General features: G+C 41.8%; 1 protein-coding gene across 1 annotated transcript; it reads right to left on the bottom strand.

Annotated features, from left to right (window-relative positions):
• Positions 1-663: 663 nt before the first annotated feature.
• On the bottom strand, positions 664-22388 carry LOC149438904 (uncharacterized). Its single transcript, XM_089659721.1, has 5 exons — positions 22231-22388; positions 14774-14938; positions 11244-11393; positions 5974-6117; positions 664-839 (listed from the first exon to the last, which is right to left on the bottom strand). Coding segments are annotated over exons 1-5 (567 nt in total). The 5' UTR covers positions 22337-22388; the 3' UTR covers positions 664-837.
• Positions 22389-24759: the final 2371 nt, after the last annotated feature.

The following is a 24759-nucleotide window of genomic DNA, read 5'->3' as shown; positions in this document are numbered from 1 at the left end:
TAGTAATGTATAGGCTGCTAATTTATAAAGCACATCATAATCCAATGGATAGGGGAACACAAAATATGGTACAGCAAACGGTGAATGACCTACTTGAATTCAGGCAGGCAAAGCCTTACATGGAAATGGATGGGCGTATGGTTCTTAATCAAAGATAATATATGTAATTGCTGCAAATATAATCAATGTGCTTCAGGGGTTTTCATATATTCTGTACATCAGGACTATAAGCAAATGATATAAAAACAATATCAGAAAAGTTAGAAGGTATGGCATGGGGTTGACCTGTTTTGTCTGAAATGCAAAGCATTCTCAATAGGATGTGCTGCATCCAGAGACACACAAAGAAGCTCAAACACAGCCACAGAATGTTCAACCACATTGCACCATTGAAGTAATAGAGGATCTGCAGATCTGGATTTGATGTGCATCAGGAACACCAGGGCCATCTACAGGAGCCCTCAAAGGATCGGTTTTCTGAGGGCTTTTTTTCCACAGCTAGGCAGAAACACCACAAATGAGAAGAACTAACATTGGCCAAGGACCATTCTGAAGACCACATGTTCATAGTAACTGTTTCAAAAAATAAAAAACAACCTTCAAAACCTCACCATTTTGGAGGTTATTTTCCGCAACTGGAATAAATAAGAACACTACATAAAGTTGTCTCTTCTAATTGTGTTTATTAAGTAGTAGCAGGTGTATTGCTGACATGAAGTAATCTTCAGGCATTTGCATGGAATCCATTTTGGCCATAGTGGAAGTATCTCTGGTGTGGAGCATGATAGACTCAACCCGGATCTCCCCAATCTTCAAGCTTCTTTTACGGATCCATCATCCTTAACAACAAATAAAAGTTATTGCAGTGTGACGAGTAAGCACTTGGGAAGAAGGAAAAGGTAAAGGAATAAATAAAAGGAAAATGAAAGGAATCTTCAGTTGACTGGGCTGGATTTTCCTGGTTAGAATTTCTTGTTGTACCTGGAGATGTACTTCTACACTCAATATTTATACAGCGTAATAGAGGTTTCCTGCGGATCTCTGTGTTCTAATTGTGTGCCACGTGTGTAAGGGGTGTTTAATGCACATTTATTGAACTAATTTTTACTTTTACTGTAATTTATTTTTTGCTCCCCTGTGCATGGTTGTAGAGCTGGTACAGTAATTGTTACCAACAACGTACTTGCTGTATAATAAACTAGCAGGCAGATCAAATGGAAAGTACATGGACTTACATGAGCAGGGAATTTGCTGTCATAGGTGTTTATGGATATGACACACCAACAACAATCTCTTTTCAACAACTGCTTCAATGCACCATAACCCACCAAGCCAGGAAGGAATTATGAGCAGTGAGGAATCCAATGAAATGCTCTTTTCTAGGGAAGACAGATTTACGGCCCCCAAAGCCTCATCAGGTCCAACATATGTTTAATCCACCCAGCTGTATATGATGTCCAAGATTGTTGACTTTACCAATGTCTGGAGGCATCTCCACCCATTAGAATACCATTTTGCTCATTTTCCCCAACCGCACCATCTTTTTTGTCTAGGCCAGATACCTTTCTAGTGTCAGTAAATCTGAAACACCAGAAAGCTTCTACAGAAACTATGGTGGTTAACTCAATATAATACCTAAGTAAGGTCTTAGAAGGAGGTGGACTTTTTCAGGTTTGTCAACAAGCCTGTACTCCTCTTACTGAATCTTCTGAAAGGCAAAACACAAACTATCCATGTCACCCATCTTAAAGACGAACAAGACCAGATACAAACAGACCCAAAGAAAATGAATGAGATCTTTTAACATTTTTAAAATGTGTGGATCCAAGAAACGTTTTTAGACCAGGTCAACCTTCCATCTCTAACAGAAGATAACTTGTATCTAAACATAGAGATTAAAACTGGTAATTGATCAGTCTTCTAATATTCCATGGCCAAATGGTCTAATATTGGAATTCTCCAAAATTATTTCTAAAGACCCAAACGCTCCCTTGATTTCCCTGTTTAATCAGATTCATACAAAAGAAATTTGCACACCTATGGGTAATGAAGCTAATATCAGCCTTTTGTTTAGATTAAAAAAGCAAAGATGCTTTGGAAGCCAGTTCTTATGGTCTCATATCAATACTTAATTAGGATATGAAACTGTGGTCTGGATGTGAAACTGTTGTCTAAAGTGATGGCTAGCAGACTTAGCATGCTCTTACCAAAGCAGGACTTTCATGCTCCGACCAGCTTTGAGGTGGGCAGACATGTGTTATCAAATGCCCACAAACTGACGGTAGTATTGGAACAGTTTTGCTGGTTGACTCCTGCTCTGCAATCCATAGTGTTGTTAGCATTGGATGCAGAGGAATGAAAATTGGCAATGGTTATGGAAAATCCTGCAGCGTATGGCTTTCCATGGTGCTTTGTGAGCATGTTCCAAATTATGCATACTGACCCAAGGGCCCATAATTGTAAGTCAGGGTTCCATTCCTTGTATGGTATGGGTGATACACAGGGAGTTATAATTTTTTATATATATATATATATATATATATATATATATATATATATATATATGTATGTAATTCTATATATAATATCTATGTTATTAAAGGTATATTTAATGTATAATTTTAATCAATCAGGAATTTGATGTATTTTGGGAGCATTAAGGGTTTGTGATAAATAGGCTTACTAATGTAGTAATTATGGGAGTGTTAATCGATTTATAATGTAATTTTATCTACCATGGTGTCAGGACTGGACTTGCCAATAATGGTGGGACTCACCTGCCTTGTGGGCTGCAGTACCAGGGCTGGCCAGCGGGTGCTCTCAGCAATCAGAGACTCAACCCTGCAGTCAGCCAAACACCTGAGGCTGATTGCAGGTGTATTTAAGGGATGGCCAGACCTGCAGTCTGTGCCTTGGTGTGTGTTTTTCCATGGGCCCCTGTATCTTGTTACCTGCGTTCCTGTTCCTGCCTGACTTACTTGTTGCCTACCCTGCCTGATCCTGACCTCTGCTGTCTTCTCCTGTTTGATCCCTGGCTTGTGCCCCTGACCATTCTTTGCCTGACCCCCTGTACCTACCTGCCCGTTAGTTGCTGTACCCGGCTAGTGACCTGACTACTCTCTGCCTGCTCCTCCTGTTCCTACCTGCCCGATTGTTATTGACCCGGCCTGCCTGACTACGCTTGCATTGTATGTATTGTTATCTGTGGGTGGTTTGGTTTGGTTCGTTGCAGTGTGTTTATGTTTTAGTATTGCACTGCGTTTTTGTATTGTTAGTATTAATAAATTATATTGTTTATAACATATCTGAAGCCTGCGTTTCCCTGCGTCAGTTCACATACCTCTGGTCATACCTGGAGCCCTGACACATGGATTTAAGAGTTCTCCATGTAGTTTTAATTTAAATAAATTAAATAAAATAGTTGTTATCAGCAGGTGGATAATGTTTTTTTACAGATTATTATAGGTACTAGTTGTTAATATTGGGATATTAGGAAGGGCAGTGCTTAATATTGCCACCGCATTAGAATTGAGCTTCGATAAAATGGAGGTGTAATACACGCACCTTGATTAGCATGATAGTACAAATAGGAAGTCCTGTCACCCAATGAGCTATCCTGAAGAAGCCACGTGTCCGTGGTGTAACACGTAGATGCATTTCCGGTATCGAGCGGTGACGTATTTTTGGTTCCGGTTTGAAGCCATCTTGGTACACCTTATCCCCTAGGACACCCATAGCATATGGGAAACCGCTATTGTGTACTGGAAAGCATGTGAGTGTCCATCTTTGGCATTTTTTTAAAGCTGTAATAAACGGTGTTGCACTATGGAGGTCTGTTTTTTGTTTATACATGCCCTGTACACCTGAGCCCATATTGCGAGGAGAGTGGTCTGAGAGAATAATTACCCACGAGGGGGACCCTGATAGAGTCGGTGGATCCAGTGAAGTGATTGGAACCAGGTTGAGATCTCTCCCAGGATTAATATATCAGAAAGCTTTGTGGCCCTTAGGGGTCGAATGTAGGAGGCACTTTAGCCATTCCAGGGAGGTCACGATAGAGTGTCACCAGGATCACCCATTCAGCATGGAATTAATCTTCTTAAGCACTGTGTGTTGATTTGAGCACAAATGATTATTGCACCATTAGATTGTCACATCATTGTGGACTATTATTGTTTTATATATTTATTTATATTTTGTATATACATTTTCTATATATATATATTTTAGCACTTGTCATTTTGAATTCCCTAGAGGGATACCACTCAATTTTTTATATATATTTTAAATATATATTTGAGCACTTGCCACTTTGAATTGTTTGGAGTGATATCACTTAATATTTATCTGGATAGCCACTGGGGGGGGCAGACCAGGGGTTTGTTTTCTCACATGTATGTACTTATGATATATTTATCTATATATGTATTTGAGCACTTGTCACTTTGAATTGCCTTGAGTGATATTACCTATCATTTTTCACCTATCTGGTTTGCCACTGGGTGGCAGATCAGGAGCTTGTCCTTCATATTTATTATTATTATTATTACATCGAGTTTATATAGCGCCAAAGGGTTTGCTCAGTGCTGTACAATAGGGGGGACAATACATGGCACAGTACAACAAAAACAGACAGCACACGAGGGGTAAGAGGGCCCTACTCTTTCAAGCTTACAGTCTAGGAGGGAGGGGGTAGTGGAACAATAGGAAGTGGCTGAGGGGAATGAAGTGGCTGAGGGGGATGAAATGGTGGGAGGAATGAGGGAGAATGGCCGTTAGGTGAGGGTGGGGTAGGCTTCCCTGAAGAGATGGGTTTTGAGGGGGCGCCTGAATGTGGGGAGGGAAGGCGACAGTCGGATGGATTGGGGCAGTGAGTTCCAGAGGATAGGGGAGGACCTGGAGAAGTCTTGCAGTCGTGCATGGGAGGAGGAGACCAGGGAGCAGGATAGAAGGAGGTCCTGTGAGGAGCGAAGGGTACGGGTTGGTTGGGTGGTACTTGGGGATCAGGTTGGTGAGGTAGTCAGGGGCAGTGTTATGAACGGCTTTGTAGGTCAGGATTAGAAGTTTAAATTTGATGCGTTGGGCAATCGGGAGCCAGTGGAGGGAGAGGCAGAGGGGGGTGGCAGAGGTGAAGCGGGTGGTGAGGTGGATGAGTCTAGCCGCTGAGTTCAGGATGGGCTGGAGCGGGGAGAACCTGCACTGGGGTAGGCCAGTGAGAAGAGAGTTGCAATAGTCAAGGCGTGAGATGATGAGGGAGTGTACAAGAAGTTTGGTGGTGTATGATATTCCATTTATTTTGGTCATTATATATGAGCACTTAGTCACTTTGAATATTGCTTTTTTTTCACAATATTAGTTTGGCCTTATATATTGTATATTTTATTATTGATTATTTACTATTTTAAGGGGTGTTTTAGTGTAGATTTATTTTCATGCTGAGCACTTCATCTAATTTTGTTATATATTTCATTGTCCGTGGTATAGGGAATAGGTGTTAGCAGCTGGCATTAGCATTAGGTAGTTTGTGGAGCGCAGGAGGACATCCTTTTATATGGTGCACTTAGTTTACCATGTTTGGCTAGCTCACCATGTTTGACCCAAGGTGAAAAGTTGAAACATCAAGCCATTCTTTTAGGCTGCATACCATCTGACTCACTCGCCCAGCAGTCATGAATTTTCAGTCTGTTTTGTCCCTTACCTTTCTTTCGATCATCAGCTCCGTCTAGTGGCCATAATACAGTATTTAACTGATTGAGGTATTTCAGGAAAATACCACATTATGGTCCCTTGATGGAGTTGGCGGTGAGAATCTGTGACAGCTGGGCGAGTGCTTGGCCAGCAATTTTTTTTTTCTGAACAGACCCTTAGGTATTTGACAGCTGCACATTTCATGTAAAAAAAAAAAATTATATATATATATCTCCCAACCCTGTGGTGTTGGAAATTGGGAATTGATTAGCAGATGTAACTTACATGGCAAGGGTTTGGTACACTCCAGGCCACACAGTGGGGTGCAGCACTTCAGCTTTCCAAGACAGTCGCTGTCACACTTACACCGCGGTTCCGGTGGGGGAAAAGCACATTTTGCAGCAGTCCTTGGGCATGTTCCAGGTTTTACTGCAATACAAAACACAGGCATATCAAATAATACCTCACCCCAAGATTTTTAGGAAACTGCAAGAATATGAAGGCTGCCACAGCTCTTGTTAAAAAAAAAAAAAAGAAAGAACTGCCTGTCTTCAAGCTGTACTAAAGGTTTCAATTTTTCCTAAATCACTGCAGGTTGATGGCTCAAACAGTATCAATGGCAAAGACAGCCTGGCACCTAGCATTTTCAGAATGAGGTCAATGATGGCATGTTCGGTTTTTGTTTCTGAGCAGGATGGAAACCGGATACAGATGCAGAGAATAAAGCTCTTTATGCAGACAAGTATGGGACCTGGTTTGGTAAAGCACATACTCATAGGTTGATCCTCCATACCACTCATGGATCCTGTGCTTCTCTCACTCTCACCTCCAGGCTCATCACTTTTCCATTTAATTCCATATATGAAAAATGTGTAGCAGCTCACCACTTTGCGCATGGAGCTTGAACAACGATATCGGTCTTGCAGCAACCAAGATTTACCATTGCTAGATCAAAAAAGTTGGCCAAGCTCCACAGGCTTGGTGAAGTGTGGCCTCCCTCTTTTCATTCATGCCCAAACACCAGCGCATTAACTGCATTCAGACAAGGAAAACATATCCTTGCGGACTCTACTATGTGGATGCACACATGTAGGCTACATCGATCAGCCATATCATTATGACCACTGAGAGGCAAAGTGAATAAAATTGAGTATCTCATTACAATGATATCTGAAAGTGGATGCGATATATTAGGCAAACGTGAACATGTAGTCCCTGAAGTTGATGAGATGAAGGCAGAAAAAAAGTGACAAGGGTATGGATTTGAGCGATTTTGACAAGGTTGATGGTGACGCATCAAAATGGCTAAATGACTGGAGCAGAGCAAATCTAAAATTGGGATGTTCCCAGTCTGCAGTGGTCAGGACCGATCAAAAGTGGTCCAAGGAAAGAAAACCTGCAAACTGCCAACAAGATTGTGGGCGACCAAGGCTCACTGATGCACATGGGAAACAAAGGCTGGCCCATGTAGTCCAATCCAATAGAAGAGCCACTGCCACTCAAATTACTGAAAAAGTTAATGGTGGTTCCAATAAAAAGGTGTAAGAACACACAGAGCATCACAGTTTGTTTGTGTGTTTGTGTATGGGATTGCGCAGCCGCACACCAGTCAGGGAGGCCCAGCCTGACCCAAGGCATCTACAATGGACAAGTAAGCATCAGAACTGGACCACGGAGCAATGGAAGAAGTGGCCTGGTCTAATGAATTCAAGAATGGTTTAAGAACACAAGTTTGAGGTATTGACTTGGCCTCCAAATTCTCCAGATCCCAATTGAATCAAGCATCTGTGGGATGTGCTGAAAATAGAAGCTTGATCCATGGAGGCCCCACCTCACAACTTACAGGACTTGCTACTGATGTTTTGGTGACAGATACCCCAGCATACCTTCAGGGGTCTAGCTCAGTTCATGTCTCGACGAGTTATGGTGGGTGGCCATAAAATGATGGCTGATCAGGGTATACACTGAATTTACTTTGGTTTTCTATGGGATGTACTCCACAGTGTCTGAATCATCTAAGCCAGCCATTCTCAACCCTCGAATCCTAGAAGAACTCTTGAAATAACTTTCTGGTTTTGAGGAACCCCTGCTAAAACTTGTTCATCTGGGCTCAATGGAAGAAATGTCACTTACACTAGTAGTCAATGAGAAGAATGGCATCCTTATCATCAACTAAATTTGTGCTATGCCGCTGGTTCTGCAAGGTGGCCTTTGCCCTGGAATTATGCAGGCAGCCCAGCTTAAGGAACCCCTTATCAACCTCTGGAGGAACCCTGAGTGAGAATAGCTTTTGAAAAAGATCATGGGTGCCATCAGCCACAGTTCAAGGGACCCACAGCATCTCTTGGATGAATCATAGGTTTGCTTGGAATTCTAGTTGAGAATGGCTGATAAAACAGATTATTGGTGCCATTCCACTAGGTCTGCCAAGTGATGTTGGTCCCAGAACTATGCAGGCACCATCAGATAGGAGGCCAAACAGCCACAGTTCCAGGAATGCCTAGGAACCTCTGGAGGAACCCTAGGTTTCTATGGAACTCTGAGAATGACTGATTAAAAAGATTATTGGTTCCATGCTGCTGGTTCTGCCAAATTGTTTTGGCCCCAGAACTAGGCTGGCACCATCAGATGGGAGGTCAATTTGCCACAGCTCAAGAAATGCATAGCAACCTCTAGAGGAACCTCAGGATTCCATGGAACTCTGGTTGAGAATGGCCGGTCAAAACTATGATGTGCTTACAATAAAAATATGATTTTTTTCTAATATAGTTAAAGTAAAACCACATCAAATGTGCATGGCAATAGTTAAAGAAGACATGGATCTTTGTGCAAAAACGCAGAAGGTCATACACCAGCCAAAACAGCATACTCTGGTGCTTGGAATTTTATTATGTGTACAACACTGACCGAAAAAAAAAAGTGATGATTAGAACTTCATAGGAGTAGATTTGAAGAAATTATCCTTCTCTGTACTCAGGTGATCCCCTGTCCTGATGGAGGATTCCAAAGGCTAGGTCACCTTGTCTTTTGGATTACACTATAAACCCACATGGAAGAAAATATATTTTAAATATATTTCAAAAATATGCTTCCCAAATATATTGACATATATTTGAAATACTACAATTTTGTCCATATTCTATATATATATATATATATATATATATATATACACATATACATACTGTATACTGCATGTTGAAATGCATTTTTATATATTAAAAAGTATATGAAAAATATTTTTAAAAATATATATTTTTTAAATATATTCTTCAGATTTTTTTTTAACATATGCAAAAGTCATTTTTAAAAACATATATTTTTCCATATATTTGTAAATGCATTCCAAAAATGTAGATTAAATGTATTTTTAAAGACATACAGTATATTTTAAAATGTATTTTTAAAAATATTTTTCAGATATTTTGTATTAAAAATGCATTTCAACATACTATATATATATACCGTATTTTTCGCTCCATAAGACGCACCTGACCATAAGACGCACCTAGGTTTTTGAGGCGAAAAACAAGAAAAAAAATATTCTGAACCAATGGACTGCAGACACAGTACAGGGGATGACCAGAGACTGCGGACACAATACAGGAGATGACCAGAGACTGCGGACACAATACAGGAGATGACCAGAGACTGCGGACACAGTGCAGGAGATGACCAGAGACTGCGGACACAGTGCAGGAGATGACCAGAGACTGCGGACACAGTACAGGAGATGACCAGAGACTGCGGACACAGTGCAGGAGATGACCAGAGACTGCGGACAAAGTACAGGAGATGACCAGAGACTGCGGGCACAGTGCAAGGAATGACCAGAGACTGCGGACACAGTGCAGGGGATGACCAGAGACTGCGGACACAGTGCAGGAGATGACCAGAGACTGCGGACACAGTGCAGGAGATGACCAGAGACTGCGGACAAAGTACAGGAGATGACCAGAGACTGCGGGCACAGTGCAGGGAATGACCAGAGACTGCGGACACAGTGCAGGGGATGACCAGAGACTGCGGACACAGTGCAGGGGATGACCAGAGACTGCGGACACAGTGCAGGGAATGACCATAGACTGCAGACAGTGCAGGGAATGACCAGAGACTGCAGACAGTGCAGGGAATGACCAGAGACTGCAGACAGTGCAGGGAATGACCAGAGACTGCAGACAGTGCAGGGAATGACCAGAGACTGCAGACAGTGCAGGGAATGACCAGAGACTGCAGACAGTGCAGGGAATGACCTGAGACTACAGACAGTGCAGGGAATGACCAGAGACTGCAGACAGTGCAAGGAATGACCAGAGACTGCAGACAGTGCAGGGAATGACCTGAGACTGCGGACAGTGCAGGGAATGACCTGAGACTGCAGACAGTGCAGGGAATGACCTGAGACTGCAGACAGTGCAGGGAATGACCAGAGACTGTAGACAGTGCAGGGAATGACCAGAGACTGCTGACCTTTGGGGAGGGAGGGGGAGCGGGTACCTGAATTTGACAGGTACTCGCTCCCACTTCCGCGGAGTTGTCCTTCACTCTTCTTCCCGGGCTGGCTTCTGTGACAGCCGGGTGCCCACTGCGCATGCGCGAGAAGCGCTGCGCTTTGTGAATGGCCCGGCACCTTCTGGGACCTGTCATGTGTCCCAGAAGACACCGGATCATTCACAAAGCGCAGCACATGCGCAGTGGGCACCCGGCTGTCACAGAAGCCAGCGCGGGAAGACTGTGCAGCGCTGGAGCGAGGAACAGGTAAGGCCCTGCAGGAGAGAACAGCTGAGAGGCCGGCCTGGTATTCTGACATGGTGGCGGCAGAAATACTGGACCGGCCGCTTTATATTCGCTCCATAAGACACACTGACATTTCCCCCCCTTTTTTGGGGGGAAAAAAGTGCGTTTTATGGAGCAAAAAATACGGTATATATATATATATATATATATATTGAAATATACTGAATATATACAAAATTTTGCATTCTTACTGAGAGCTTTTTTATCCTCGGAGAGGGTCTTTAGTGAGTTTGATGAAAGCAATGACTTCCGCAAGGGACAAGAGTAGCAGGAGGGATCTGGTACCTGGAGACATGCTGAATACCTAGAAAGCTCTCTGAGAAGAAGTGAGATATTATATATATATATATATATATATATATATATATATATATATATATATATATATATATATATTGAAACGTATTGAATGCGGCCAAAATTGTAGTATTTCAAATATGTCAATATATTTGGGAAGATTTTGTTTTTAAATATATTTAAAATATATTTTTATTGCATGTGGGAACTTTCATTAAGTAACAATGCACCTTCAACATAACATGTTGGAGCATGGCATGTACAGTATGGGTATGTGTACAGTTGCCCATGTACATACAGTATACATATAATTATTATATTATTATATAATATTATTAAAAGCTAAAACATTAATAAGTTTTATATATCAAAACACTGTAAAATACTGTATTATACTGCAATAACGTTCAGTGATAATTTAGATATATGACAATTCCAATTCATAAGAGACTTTTCATTACCTTTCACCGTTGCTTTGCACCGTAAGTTGCACCCGTATTCGCAGCAGCGGTCAGTACCTGGGCATTGCTTATCACTGTGGCACTGGGAGGGTCCGGGTTTGATAACCATACACGTTGTTTGATTGAAGTATGGGCAGGCGTTTGTCTTGACTGCAGAAAGAAAAAATTGCTGTGATAACGATGGAAGGTATTAGAGACTGAGAAATAGCTAGGTCTATGAGGGGTGAGGAGTACAGATCGAGGCGATGAGGGTGGTGAGTGCAGCCTGTCCTATGTAAGGTGATGAGTGCAGGTCGGGACTATGAAACATAGAAACATAGAAAAGTGACGGCAGAAAAGGATTGAGTCTGCCTATCTTTATATATATATATATATATATATATATATATATATATATATATATATATCAAAGTATGGTGCAAAACGAGAGGTATAATGTGATCAGCCAGTAAAATAAATCAGTAGAAACACAGCTGGAGATAATAGAGTCCATCGTAGTCCATCAAGGGATAACCGCAAGCGGACATCATACACCAGTGGAACGCAAAGGCGTTGTGGCTATGCATTCCACATCTGCCCAGCTCCTGTGTCAAACCTGAAGTGTTTTTGTTTTTGTTTTCTATAGACCTATGCTTGTCCCAGCTGGAGATAATATAGTCCATCTTAGTCCATCAAGTGTTAACCCCAAGTGGACATCATACACCAGTGGAACACAAAGACGTTGTGGCTATGCATTCCACATCTGCCCAGCTCCTGTGTCAAGCCTGAAGTGTTTTGGGGTTTTTTTGTTTTATTGTTTTTGTTTTTATTTTGTTTTGTATAGACCTATGCTTGTCCCAGCTGGAGATAATATAGTCCATCATAGTCCATCAAGTGTTAACCCCAAGTGGACATCATACACCAGTGGAACACAAAGGCGTTGTGGCTATGCATTCCACATCTGCCCAGCTCCTGTGTCAAGCCTGAAGTGTTTTGGGTTTTTTTGTTTTATTGTTTTTGTTTTTATTTTGTTTTGTATAGACCTATGCTTGTCCCAGCTGGAGATAATATAGTCCATCATAGTTCATCAAGTGTTAACCCCAAGAGGACATCATATACCAGTGGAATGCAAAGGCGTTGTGGCTATGCATTCCACATCTGCCCAGCTCCTGTGTCAAGTCTGAAGTGTTTTGGGGTTTTTTTGTTTTTGTTTTATTGTTTTTGTTTTGTATAGATCTATGCTTGTCCCATGCATGTTTGAAGCTACTTACTGTGGGCTGGCTCACTACCTCTACTGGAGGTATATTCCAAACATCAACTACTCTTTCAGTAAAATGATATTTTCTGAGATTCGTTTTGAACTTTCCTCCAGTTAGTTGGAGGTCATGTCCTTGTGTTCTTGATTTTGGTTTCGTGTTGAAAATCCTGCCCTCCTGAACCTTATTCACCCCCTTGATGTATTTAAAAGTTTCAATCATGTCTCCCCTTTCCCTTCTTACCTCCAGACTGGACATGTTTAAGCGATACTAAAGGCTTACCTTTTTTTTCTAAAAATAACAAACATGTCTATACTTACCTGTTGTGTGGCTTTGCCTAGAGAAGCCCCAATCCTCCTCTTCTTGGGTTCCCCACAGGCTCTCCTGACCCCTCCCTGCTGTTGGGTGTCCCCTCAGCAAGCAGCTTGCTATGGGGGCATCTACTGCTCCATGCATCCATTCACATACAGAGCCGTGGCTTGGCCTGCCTCCTCTCTCTTCTCATTGGCTCACTGGCTGTGATTGACAGCAGTGGGAGCCTTCTGTCTCAGCCAATGAGGAGAGAGGAAGTTCTGGGATATCTGAGACGCCAGTGCACATCACTGGATCAAGAGGGGGCTTAGGTGAGTATATTTTACAACCACTTTAAGTTTGCTCTTGATATGTTTTATCCCCTAGCAGAGCCGCCAACAAGGGGGTTTCTCCAGCCCTCTTCCTCACTTTGACAGGAGGGCCCAGACAGTTGGCAGCTTCAAGTACATAATGCAGTAGTAACAGGTCTCTGGTGCTTGCCCCTTGCATTGCTGCTCACTACTGTCACTTGTAAACACAGAAGCCCAGCTTCTGTGTTATATCAGTGACAGTGATGATACTCTCCTGGCGGCACACTTAAATTCCTGGATAGATAACAGAGGAGGGGGCGGGTCGTGGGGGCGAAATATGCACACAGCTCGAGCCTCGCGCCCGCAGTATCTCCAGAATCCTGCGTTGACGACCTGATCTTCTACTGTAAGTCTTTTCTGGGGGGGAAAGGAGCTCTATACTCCCAATATACTATACCCCCAATGTTGTACTCTCTCAAGGGATTCTTTTTCCCTAAGTGCATTATTTTACATTTAGAAACATTGAACTGCAATTTACACTTCTTTGACCAATCTTCCAGTAATGCCAAATCATGTTCCATGTTACATAGACCTCCAGGGATATCAACCCTATTACACACCTTTGTGTCATCAGCCTAAAGACATCCCTTACCCAACAAACCTTTAGTTATATCACTTACATATAGATTAAATAGAACAGGACCTAGTACGGAGCCTTGTGGTACACCCCTAGTGTGCTTTTTTTTCCGTATTTACAACCACGCTCTGGTATTTATTCTTTAGCCAACTGCATATCCACTGAAGCCAGCTGTATATCCACTATGAAGGGTGATTAATACAAGATAGAACCATGGAAGGTGAAGGTTAGGACAATGAAGAGTGATGAGTACATGCCGGGGACTGTAAAAGGATGATGAGTGCACGCCTGGGACTATGATGAGTAATGAGTGCAGGCTGAGACTATCAAAGATGGTGAGTGCAGGCTGGGACTATGAAGGGTGATGAGTGCAGGCTGGGACTATCAAAGGTGGTGAGTGCAGGCTTGGACTATCAAAGGTGGTGAGTGCAGGCTGGGACTATCAAAGGTGGTGAGTGCAGGCTGGGACTATCAAAGGTGATGAGTGCAGGTTGGGACTATCAAAGATGGTGAGTGCAGGCTGGGACTATCAAAGGTGATGAGTGCAGGTTGGGACAATGATGAGTGATGATTGCAGGCTGAGACTATGAATGGTGATGAGAGCAGGCCGGGGCTATGAAGGGTGATGAGTTCAGACAAGGACTATGAAGGGTGATGAGAGCAGGCCAGGACTATGAAGGGTGATGGGTGCAGACTGAGCACTTTAATTATGTCTATCTAAAGTTTATATATTTAAAATGATGTTCTATATCTGTGTGTACATTCAATACATTACAAATGATTCCCAGAAAGAGATAACGTAGAATTAGTAGCCTCCTTTGAAGAGGGGAGGGGTCACTACATTGGAGGAGGAGGAGTCTGTGCTCTGACTCACGTATGTGTGCGCATTTCAGCTTCAGCTACTTTTTTCTGTAAACAGCATTTTTACAACAGGAAGCATGGAGAAAAGTGGAGATATATCTGAAGATTAGCCTGAATCTCCCTCTTTCTGTCTCAAAGCAGAGCAGGTCATGTTTTTATGATTCATTGTATTCCCAGACAGATTTATACATTTACCATCCAATGGCAGCAGACATTGACTTCTACCCCCGTAGAAGCAGCATTTCCTCTTCCCTTCGCAGTCTCGGTCTTTCACACATTTGACTTCCGCCGTGGAGCCATCAAACGAGAAATCCACATCTGCAGGACACTTTCCAGGCTTCTTCCAGGTGTCTGAAGAGGCTATGAAATGAACAACAGATATTTGCTGAGAACTCGATTTTAGAGTGGACCTAGATTTAGGTACACTACATGGCCAAAAGTTTGTAAACACCTGACCATCATATTGCTGTATAAGTTTGTTGTACATCCAAAACCAGATGCATGATCTGTGACGGACATTACCATACAAAGACTATTGTCCCATTCCAACCTTGTGGTAACAGTTCGCAGAAGACCCTTCTCTGTTCTAGCATGACTGTGCCCCGTGTATAAAGCCAACTCCATAAAGACATGGCCTGACTAGTTTGGTGTGCGGGAACTGGAGTGGCCTGCACGGAGCCCTGAACTCAACCCTACTGAACACCTTTTGACTTCAGCCCTTCTGCCCTTCTGAACACCTTTGGACTTCAGCCCTTCTGAACACCTTTTGACTTCAGCCCTTTTGAACACCTTTGGACTTCAGCCCTTTTGAACACCTTTGGACTTCAGCCCTTTTGAACACCTTTGGACTTCAGCCCTTTTGAACACCTTTGGACTTCAGCCCTTCTGAACACCTTTGTACTTCAGCCCTACTGAACCCCTTTGGACTTCAACCCTACTGAACCCTCTTGGACCTCAACCCTACTGAACCCCTTTGGACCTCAAACCTACTGAACCCTCTTGGACCTCAACCCTACTGAACACCTTTGGACCTCAACCCTACTGAACACCTTGGGACCTTGACCCTACTGAACACTTTTGGACCTCAACCCCACTGAACACATTTCACATGAACTGAAACGCCAATTGTGACCCAGGTCTTCTCATCGAAGATCAGTACCTGACCTCACAAATCGGCACAACTTTCTACAGACCTGTCCAAAATATTTTGGAAAGCCTTCCCAGAAGAGTGGAGGAATGTTATAGCCACAGACAGTGGAACAACTCTGTAGAGGTGTGATGGTCAGGAATCCATACAGTTTGGCCATATAGTCTGGGTCTTTGTGGAGCGAAGTGCCAGGCCGGAAGTGACATCATACACCAGTGGAATGCAAAAGGGGTGTGACTACATGTTTCAGCACCTCCCAGATCCTGTGTCAAACCTCAGGCTGGACACAGGAGCTGGGCAGATGTGGAATGCATAGCCACACCACCTTTGCACTCCACTGGTGTATGACGTCCTCTTGGGGTTAACCCTTGATGAACTACAATGGACTATTATCTCCAGCTCTGTTTTTAACTGATTTGTTTCACTGAATGATCACAGTATACCTCTCGTTTTGCACCATACTTTGATGTTTTTGCACCATCTTTGTTAAGCCATCACCCAGGGTCCCCATCTGCTTCCTAGATTAAGATGCCAGCTCAGAGAAGATACAGTCATATAATCCTAGTGCCTTTGCAATTCTTGGCTGTGTTCACAAAGATCCGACACAAATCAGACCCTGCTGCTTCCTTTTACCTTTTGACTCACTACATTGTTACAATGTGCAGTCTGTGTGATCACTGAGGTTGAGGAGAATGAGAAAATGCTTTATTCTGTCTGCAACAGAATGATGATATCATCTTAGCCTAGGCAAAGTCAACGACTGGAGCTCAAGGATGGCATTTTAATTCTAAAAGGTGATTTTCTGAAAAATTCAACTGTTGACATAAATTGTAACATGTAAGGTAATAATTCATGCTGACTTGTAAAGCTACAGAAAGTATTCTGCCATCACAGAGAACCTTCCAGAAATATCAGTTGTCTGGCTGTCATGTCAATGTAAAAGCATTAACACATACGTAGTCACTGTCCTGCAACAAGCATGTGGCAAGTGTCAGAAGGCAGTCAGTTTTCTAATCTGTACACCTGTTCTAGCTCAGTGGCACAGAAAGTATACAATCCACGACAGGCAGGCAATTAACAAGTTTCCTTTAAACAAGGACAATTACTAATAACTGATACCAATACTATGCCAATCAGATACTAATACTATCCTAAACCTGAAACCCAGAATTGGTTGTCTGACCTTCCCCTTTGAAGATTATGGAAGGCGTGTCTCTAATTAAGACATGTTGGGGATCAGGATGGGACTTCTGGTTTTTCCAGTTCATCTGTAGGCATAGGATTGTTCAGCTGGTTGTACAACTTTCTGTCTGATTGTACAAGCTCCTTTAGATCCTCCCAGGGCTGTTGTGCCAGCATCATGGGCCCCTGGGCAAAGTATTGCACTGGGGCCCCTATCAGCCTGCCCCAATTTACTCACCTACTCTCAAGAATTAAAGTATAAGTATTTGATGGAGTTAAACATACGATATGTATCCAATAGTAAATGCAATGAAACAATATATTGTTACGTTGTATCTACTCATTGAAAATTACAGTCTATCTGCAAGTTCCTTTTTACAGAACAGCTACATTTTGACAGGAACTCCTGCTTTGTAATAGAAAGCAATTCCCGGTTGTCATCCTGACAGCTGGTAGTTGTCAGTGACAGCAGTCTCCTGTAACATGTCACCAGTCTCCATCCATAGCCTGTGGCATGTTTTCAACCTTTGACCATCTATTGCAGTGATCGGCAAGCCGCGGCTCGCGAGCCACATGCGGCTCTTTACCCACTCTAATGCGGCTCTTCTGTGTGCCGGGCGCCCGCTCCCCTCCCTCCTCTCGGTCGGCCGCTCCCCTGCCTCCTCTCGGTCGGCCGCCCCAAAAGTCCGCGCGGACCTTTTAATCCGGCCCGCGGATGTGGCTGTCAGGATGTGTGTAGGCGGGGCAGCGTGACGAACGTGAGGGGAGGGGAGCTAGGCTCCTCTCACAGTCCGCCCTGAAGACCCGAACGGCGCGGGAAGACAGCGAGAGGAACGCGCGGAGCAAAGGTAAGTGATTTGACACGGGGGACTTGGCTTACTAGAAGGGGGGGGGGAATAGTACTGTGGGGGATGAAATACTATATGAGGGATGAAATACTATATGGGGGATGAATTACTATATGGGGGATGAAATACTATATGGGGGATGAATTACTATGGGGGATGAATTACTATATGGGGGATGAATTACTATATGGGGGATGAATTACTATATGGGGGATGAATTACTATACGGGGGATGAATTACTATGGGGGATGAATTACTATATGGGGGATGAATTACTATATGAGGGATGAAATACTATATGGGGGATGAAATACTATATGAGGAATGAAATACTATACGGGGGATGAATTACTATACGGGGGATGAATTACTATGGGGGATGAATTACTATACGGGGGATGAATTACTATGGGGGATGAATTACTATATGGGGGATGAATTACTATATGAGGGATGAAATACTATATGGGGGATGAATTACTATATGAGGGATGAAATACTATATGGGGGATGAATTACTATGGGGGATGAATTACTATATGGGGGATGAATTACTATGGGGGATGAATTACTATATGGGGGATGAATTACTATATGGGGGATGAATTACTATATGGGGGATGAATTACTATGGGGGATGAATTACTATATGGGGGATGAATTACTATATGGGGGATGAATTACTATTGGGGATGAATTACTATATGGGGGATGAATTACTATATGGGGGATGAATTACTATGGGGGATGAATTACTATATGGGGGATGAATTACTATGGGGAATGAATTACTATATGGGGGATGAATTACTATGGGGGATGAATTACTATGGGGGATGAATTACTATATGGGGGATGAATTACTATATGGGGGATGAATTACTATGGGGGATGAATTACTATGGGGGATGAATTACTATATGGGGGATGAATTACTATGGGGGATGAATTACTATATGGGGGATGAATTACTATGGGGGATGAATTACTATATGGGGGATGAATTACTATGGGGGATGAATTACTATGGGGGATGAATTACTATATGGGGGATGTATTTTCAGTTTTAAAAATGTGGCTCTCAAAATAAATTTCAATCGTGGTTTTGGCGAGATTTGGCTCAGTTGAAAAAAAAGGTTGCCCACCACTGATCTATTGTATCATGCAGGTAGGCTCTGTCCATCTCCTGTAGCATATCAACAGCCTTTGATCATCTAATATGGCATGCTTTTAGGCTCTGAACATCTCCTGTAGAATGTCAACAGCCTTTGACTATCTGTTATGGCATGCTCTTACACTCTGCCCATCTCCTGTAGCATGTCATCAGCACTTGACCATCTATTATGTCATGTTCTTAGGCTCTCTCTATCTCCTATAGCATATCAGCAGTCTTTGACCATCTACTATGGCATGCTATTAGGTTCTGAGCATCTCCTGCAGCATGTCAGAAACATTTGACCATCTATTACAACATGCACTTAGGCTCTGAACATCTCCTGTAGCATGTCAGCAGCCTTTGGCCATCTGTTATGGCATGCTCTTAGGCTCTCTCCATCTCCTATAGCATATCAACAGCCTTTGACCTTCTATTATGCCATGCTCTTGGGCTCCGACCATCTCCTGTAGCATATCAGCAGCCATTAAATCTCTATTATGGCATGCTCTTAGGCTCTGTACATCTCCTGTAGCATGTCAGCAGCCTATGACTATCTATTATGGCATGGTCATGGGCTCTGAACATCTCCTGTACAATGTCAGAAGCATTTGGCCATCTGTAATGCCATGTTCTTAGGCTCTGTCCATCACCTGTAGCATGTCAGAAGCATTTGGCCATCTGTAATGCCATGTTCTTAGGCGCTGAACATCTCCTGTAGCATATCAGCAGCCTTTGGCCATCTACTATGGCATGCTCTTAGGCTCTGTCCATCCCCTGTAGCATATCAACAGCCTTTGACCATCTTTTATGACATGCTCTTAAGCTCTGACCATCCCATGTAGTATGTTTGCAGTCTTTGACCATCTATTATCTTATGCTCTTAGGCTGTGACCATCTCCTGTAGCATATCAACAGCCTTTAACAATCTATCATGACACGCTTTTAGGCTCTGACCATCACTTGCAGCATCTCTTAAATAGTAAGCTCCAAGGAGCAGGGCCCTCCTAACCCTCTTGTATTGAATTGTGGTGTTTCTGTATTGTCTCCCGTTATATTGTAAAGTGCTGAGCAAACTGTTGGCGCCATATGAATTCTGTATATTAATAATAATAATAAAAATGTTAGCGGTCTTTCACCATCTATTATAGCATGCTCTTAGGTTCTGACTATCCCATGTAGCATGTTTGCAGTCTTTGACCATATATTATAGCATGCTGTTAGGCTCTGACCATCCCATGTAGCATGTTGGCAGTCTTTGACCATCTATTATAGCATGCTGTTAGGCTCTGACAATCCCATGTAGCATGTTGGCAGTCTTTGACCATCTATTATAGCATGCTGTTAGGCTCTGACCATCCCATGTAGCATGTTGGCAGTCTTTGACCATCTATTATAGCATGCTGTTAGGCTATGACCATCCCATGTAGCATGTTGGCAGTCTTTGACCATCTATTATAGCATGCTGTTAGGCTCTGACCATCCCATGTAGCATGTTGGCAGTCTTTGGCCATCTATTATAGCATGGTATCAGACTCTGGCCATCTCCTGAATCATGTTTGCAGTCTTTGCCTTCCTATTATAGCATGCTCCTAGGCTCTGACGTTTCCTGTAGCATGCTAACAATCTTTGACCATCTATTATAGCATGCTCTTAGGCTCTGAGAATCTCCTGTAGCATGTCAGCAGTCTTTGACCATCTATTATAGCATGCTCTTATGGTCTGCCCATCGTCTATAGCATATCACCAACCTTTGACCATCTATTATAGCATGCTTCTAGGCTCTAGCCATCTCCTGTATTACATTTGCAGTCTTTGACCATTTATTATAACATGCTCTTATAGGCTCTGACTATCCCCTGTATCATATCAGCAGTCTTTGATCATCGATTATAGCATGCTGTTAGGCTTTGACCATCCCATACAAATAAAGAAAATATAGATGCCACCCTCTATCAAGACCTATTGCCTGTATAATATATAAACTGTATTTTCATTAAATCTCTAATAACTGCATGATCTCTTATGTGTAACCATACATGATTGTAATGCCAATCAATACCCAAACATGTGTTGATAATAATGAATAACTGAAAAAATCTATATCAAAATTGTTGATAAAAAAAAATATAAAAGTCTGTGCAAAAATATTCAAATTTGTGTCCTTCAATGATTAAATAAATAATCCAATTAATAAATAAATATCAAAAATAAAAATTGAAAAATATGGAAAATAAACAAAGATAAAAATTCAATGAATTTTGTGCAAAAACGCAAAACAAACTTGGTGCAGAATTCATCAGGGATGGAGTATCTGTGCGCTCTCCTTCCAATCATCCTGGGGTGATGCAGGTGAAGGTTGCAGATAGAGGGCTACTATGTAAGCTTGAATGGTCATATGGATCTCTCCCTCCATCCCTGATGAACTTTGCACCAAGTTTGTTTTGTGTTTTTGCACAAAATTCATTGAATTTTTATCTTTATTTATTGTCCATGTTTTTCAATTTTTATTTTTGATATTTATTTATTAATTGGATTATTTATTTAATCATCGAAGGACACAAATGTGAATATTTTTGCACAGACTTTTATATTTTTTTTTTATCACCAATTTTGATATAGATTTTTTCAGTTATTCATTATTATCAACACATGTTTGGGTATTGATTGGCATTACAATCATGTGTGGTTACACATAAGAGATCATGCAGCTATTAGAGATTTAATGTAAATACAGTTTATATACTATACAGGCAATAGGTCTTGATAGAGCGCATCTATATTTTCTTTATTTGTATGCACTGATAACTCACATTTATGAGGGTGAGCAAGATAGCCTGCGATCTTATTGATAGAAGCCGTTTATTATACACCTTATTGGCTCACAAGTAAAAAAAAAATTTTATGAAATTTTATATATATATATATATATATATATATATATATATTTGACCATCCCATGTAGCGTGTTTGCAGTCTTTGACTGCTTTCTGTAATATTACATTAACTGAATATTAAATGAGGCCCTTGCCGGTGTTGATGGGTACTTAAAGCCCCTTATATCAAGTAAGTTGACCATCACTGCTCTAAACATTCCCCATCTCTACCCAGAACAAAATACAAAAGTATTGTAAGAGGTTTTGCACCCATGCTCATTCATAAATGGTGAATATATAATGATGAGTATATACATTGCACAACACTCTTTAGAAATATAATAGGCTTTTCTACATTTTACCTGCTATATTAATACATCAAAGACATATATATTTATAGGTTGGTGAGTCATTGACTGTATTTTACATCATTTTGCATTCTTACCGTATGCTTCTTTATCCTTGGAGAGGTCTTTAGTGGGTTTGATGAAAGCAGTGACTCCCGCAAGGGACAGGAGGAGTAGCAGGAGGGATCCGGTACCTGGAGACATGTTGGATACCTAGAAAGCACTCTGAGAAGTCAGTGAGATGAGGAGGCTTTTATACAAACCTTATGAGGAAGAAGGAAGGGAGGCAACAGGGAAGAACATGTCTCAACACAATGGATGATTACAAAAGAAAACACTTCTTACGTACTTTGCAGCTTAGAAAAATTCCGATTGCAAAACTGTTTCTCTATAATGATATTGGGCTTTTATATGGAAGAAGTAAGTGAGGCACTGAGAACAGGGAAGAACCTGGTCCTCTACAATAGATGATTGCAAAAGAAGACTTTTTTCATGTACTTTACCATGGTGGAACATACAGTATTTGGCCTTGGGCTTTTATGGTCTCTATGGGAAAGATGGGCCCTTCCCTCTTCCATGCACTTTATCACTAGACAACAAGGCTAAATGCGAAACTATGTCCCTATGACAACATTGCTAAACATACTTTCATTCACTATTGTTCGGTCATCTGTCTGAAACCTATAGAGAACCTTGTAAATGGTGACAATGTGATATAATGGTTTGAAGTCAATTTTATTTTGCTTTTTTTTTTTCAAATTAAACTCTGAGAGGCTCAGTAGTCCAAAGGTTTGCATTTCTATCCAGGCAGTCCTTGGATTTTCATAGATCTGGTAGACTACACAGGCAAGTGAGTGACTTAAATTTTCTTAACTGCAGTTACCTATCCACCCCCAGCCTGTGGATGGGCAATGATGGTGCAGCGGCAGATTAAAAAGGTCAACACCCAATATATTCATCTTTCTCCTCTTGTCTGTGTATGTTTTCTGTCAGTACATGTGCATTCATCTTATCTGATAGGCTCCTTATGCCGTTGTTGTACAGGGGATTACACCAAGTCTTATTCAGCTGCTTATAATTGTCACATGTAATAATACATTTAATTATAACTTTTTTATTTTAATTTTGTTTTTTATTAATTTTAATTCATTTTTATTAATATTTATTTTTATTTACTCATTGTAATAGATTGTAATGCAATTCATTCTCTCTCCCTCAATCCTGGTTCCATCACCTTATATTCTCAGCTTGATCGTCTCTCATTCCCAGCCCCACTACATCCCATCCCTGGTTCCATAACCTTCCATCCCTGGTTTCACTACCTCATGTTCTCAGCTCCGCAACCTCCCATTCCTAGCACAACCACCTCCCATTCCCAGCTCCACCACCTCCCATTCCCATCTTCACCATATCCGATCCATGGTTCTACCACCTCCTATTCCATACCCCACAACCTCCCATCCCTGGTTCCAACACCTCTCATTCCCAGCTCCACTACCTTCTATGCCTGGTTCTACCACCTCCTATTCTCAACCTTACCACCTCCCATCCCTGGTTTCAGCACCTTCCATTTCCAAATTCACCACCTCCCACCCCTGGTTCCACCACCTTCTATTCCAAGCTCTAACACTTCCTATTCTCAGCTCCACCATCTCCCATCCCTAGTTCACCACTTCCTATTCCCTGATTCACCACCTCCCATCCCTAGTTCCACCAACTCCCTCTTCTAAACCCCACCACCTCTCTTCCACTTCCACTAACTCCCATTTCCAACTCCACCACCTAACATCTCTGGTTCCAACACCTCTCATTCCCAGTTTTGTAAACAGCCAAGGACAATGTGTTGGGGAGTGTTACAGGTAGATAATTCCTGTCTAGGTAGCATGACAGAAGGCTACAGGACTTTGAGAATAAATGATGTGTTAAAGAAGAAATTTCAGAGAGCTTCACAGGATCCTTTACATACCTGGAAAAAAAAGGCCTTTCAGGGCTTTGTAAGTCAGTAGGCTGATACTGGAAAAGATTGTAATCTTTATGGAAATTTAAGGCATCACTGAATATTCATTCAGATAAATAAATGTATAATAATAATAATAATAATAGTGTGTAACAGTGGGGGGAACATTAGAGTGTAAATTTTGTTTAATACAAAATCTAACATACAGCTTATTACTAAAAACATATTTACATATAAATAAAATTAAGCAAAATAAATATAAATAAAAAGCAAACTTAAATCAGCAGATAAAGAAAACAGTTTTTTTTACCAAAATAAAAAAACTAATTTTTATTGCTGCTTCAGGTCTTGCAGTGCAAACTTTTCTTTTTGCTGAATTCTGCTTTCAGGTTAACAAGCTTCTGTTCCTCCTTAGTTATACGGCAAAGTTTGTTCACCACTCTGTCCTAGAAAGCTGGGAAGGACTCGCCCTGCATCGGGCCAAGCCCAGGGGCCATGTAGGGTTGCCACCTCATCCCTTTAAAACTGAACACATATTAATTACACAGGTTCTGAGGATAATTGTAATGTGTAATTAATTTGTGCTTTTAAAGGGATGAGGTGACAGCCCTAGAACAATGGGAGCTTGACCATGTGGAGTAGGCCTCAGTCCTTCTGGAGATCCCCCCTG

Source organism: Staurois parvus, unplaced genomic scaffold (genome assembly GCF_062004578.1).
Source record: "Staurois parvus isolate SC_StPar_1 unplaced genomic scaffold, SC_StPar_1.0 ptg001181l, whole genome shotgun sequence".
Lineage (NCBI taxonomy): Eukaryota > Metazoa > Chordata > Amphibia > Anura > Ranidae > Staurois > Staurois parvus.
This window is presented reverse-complemented; position numbering and strand designations above follow the sequence as displayed.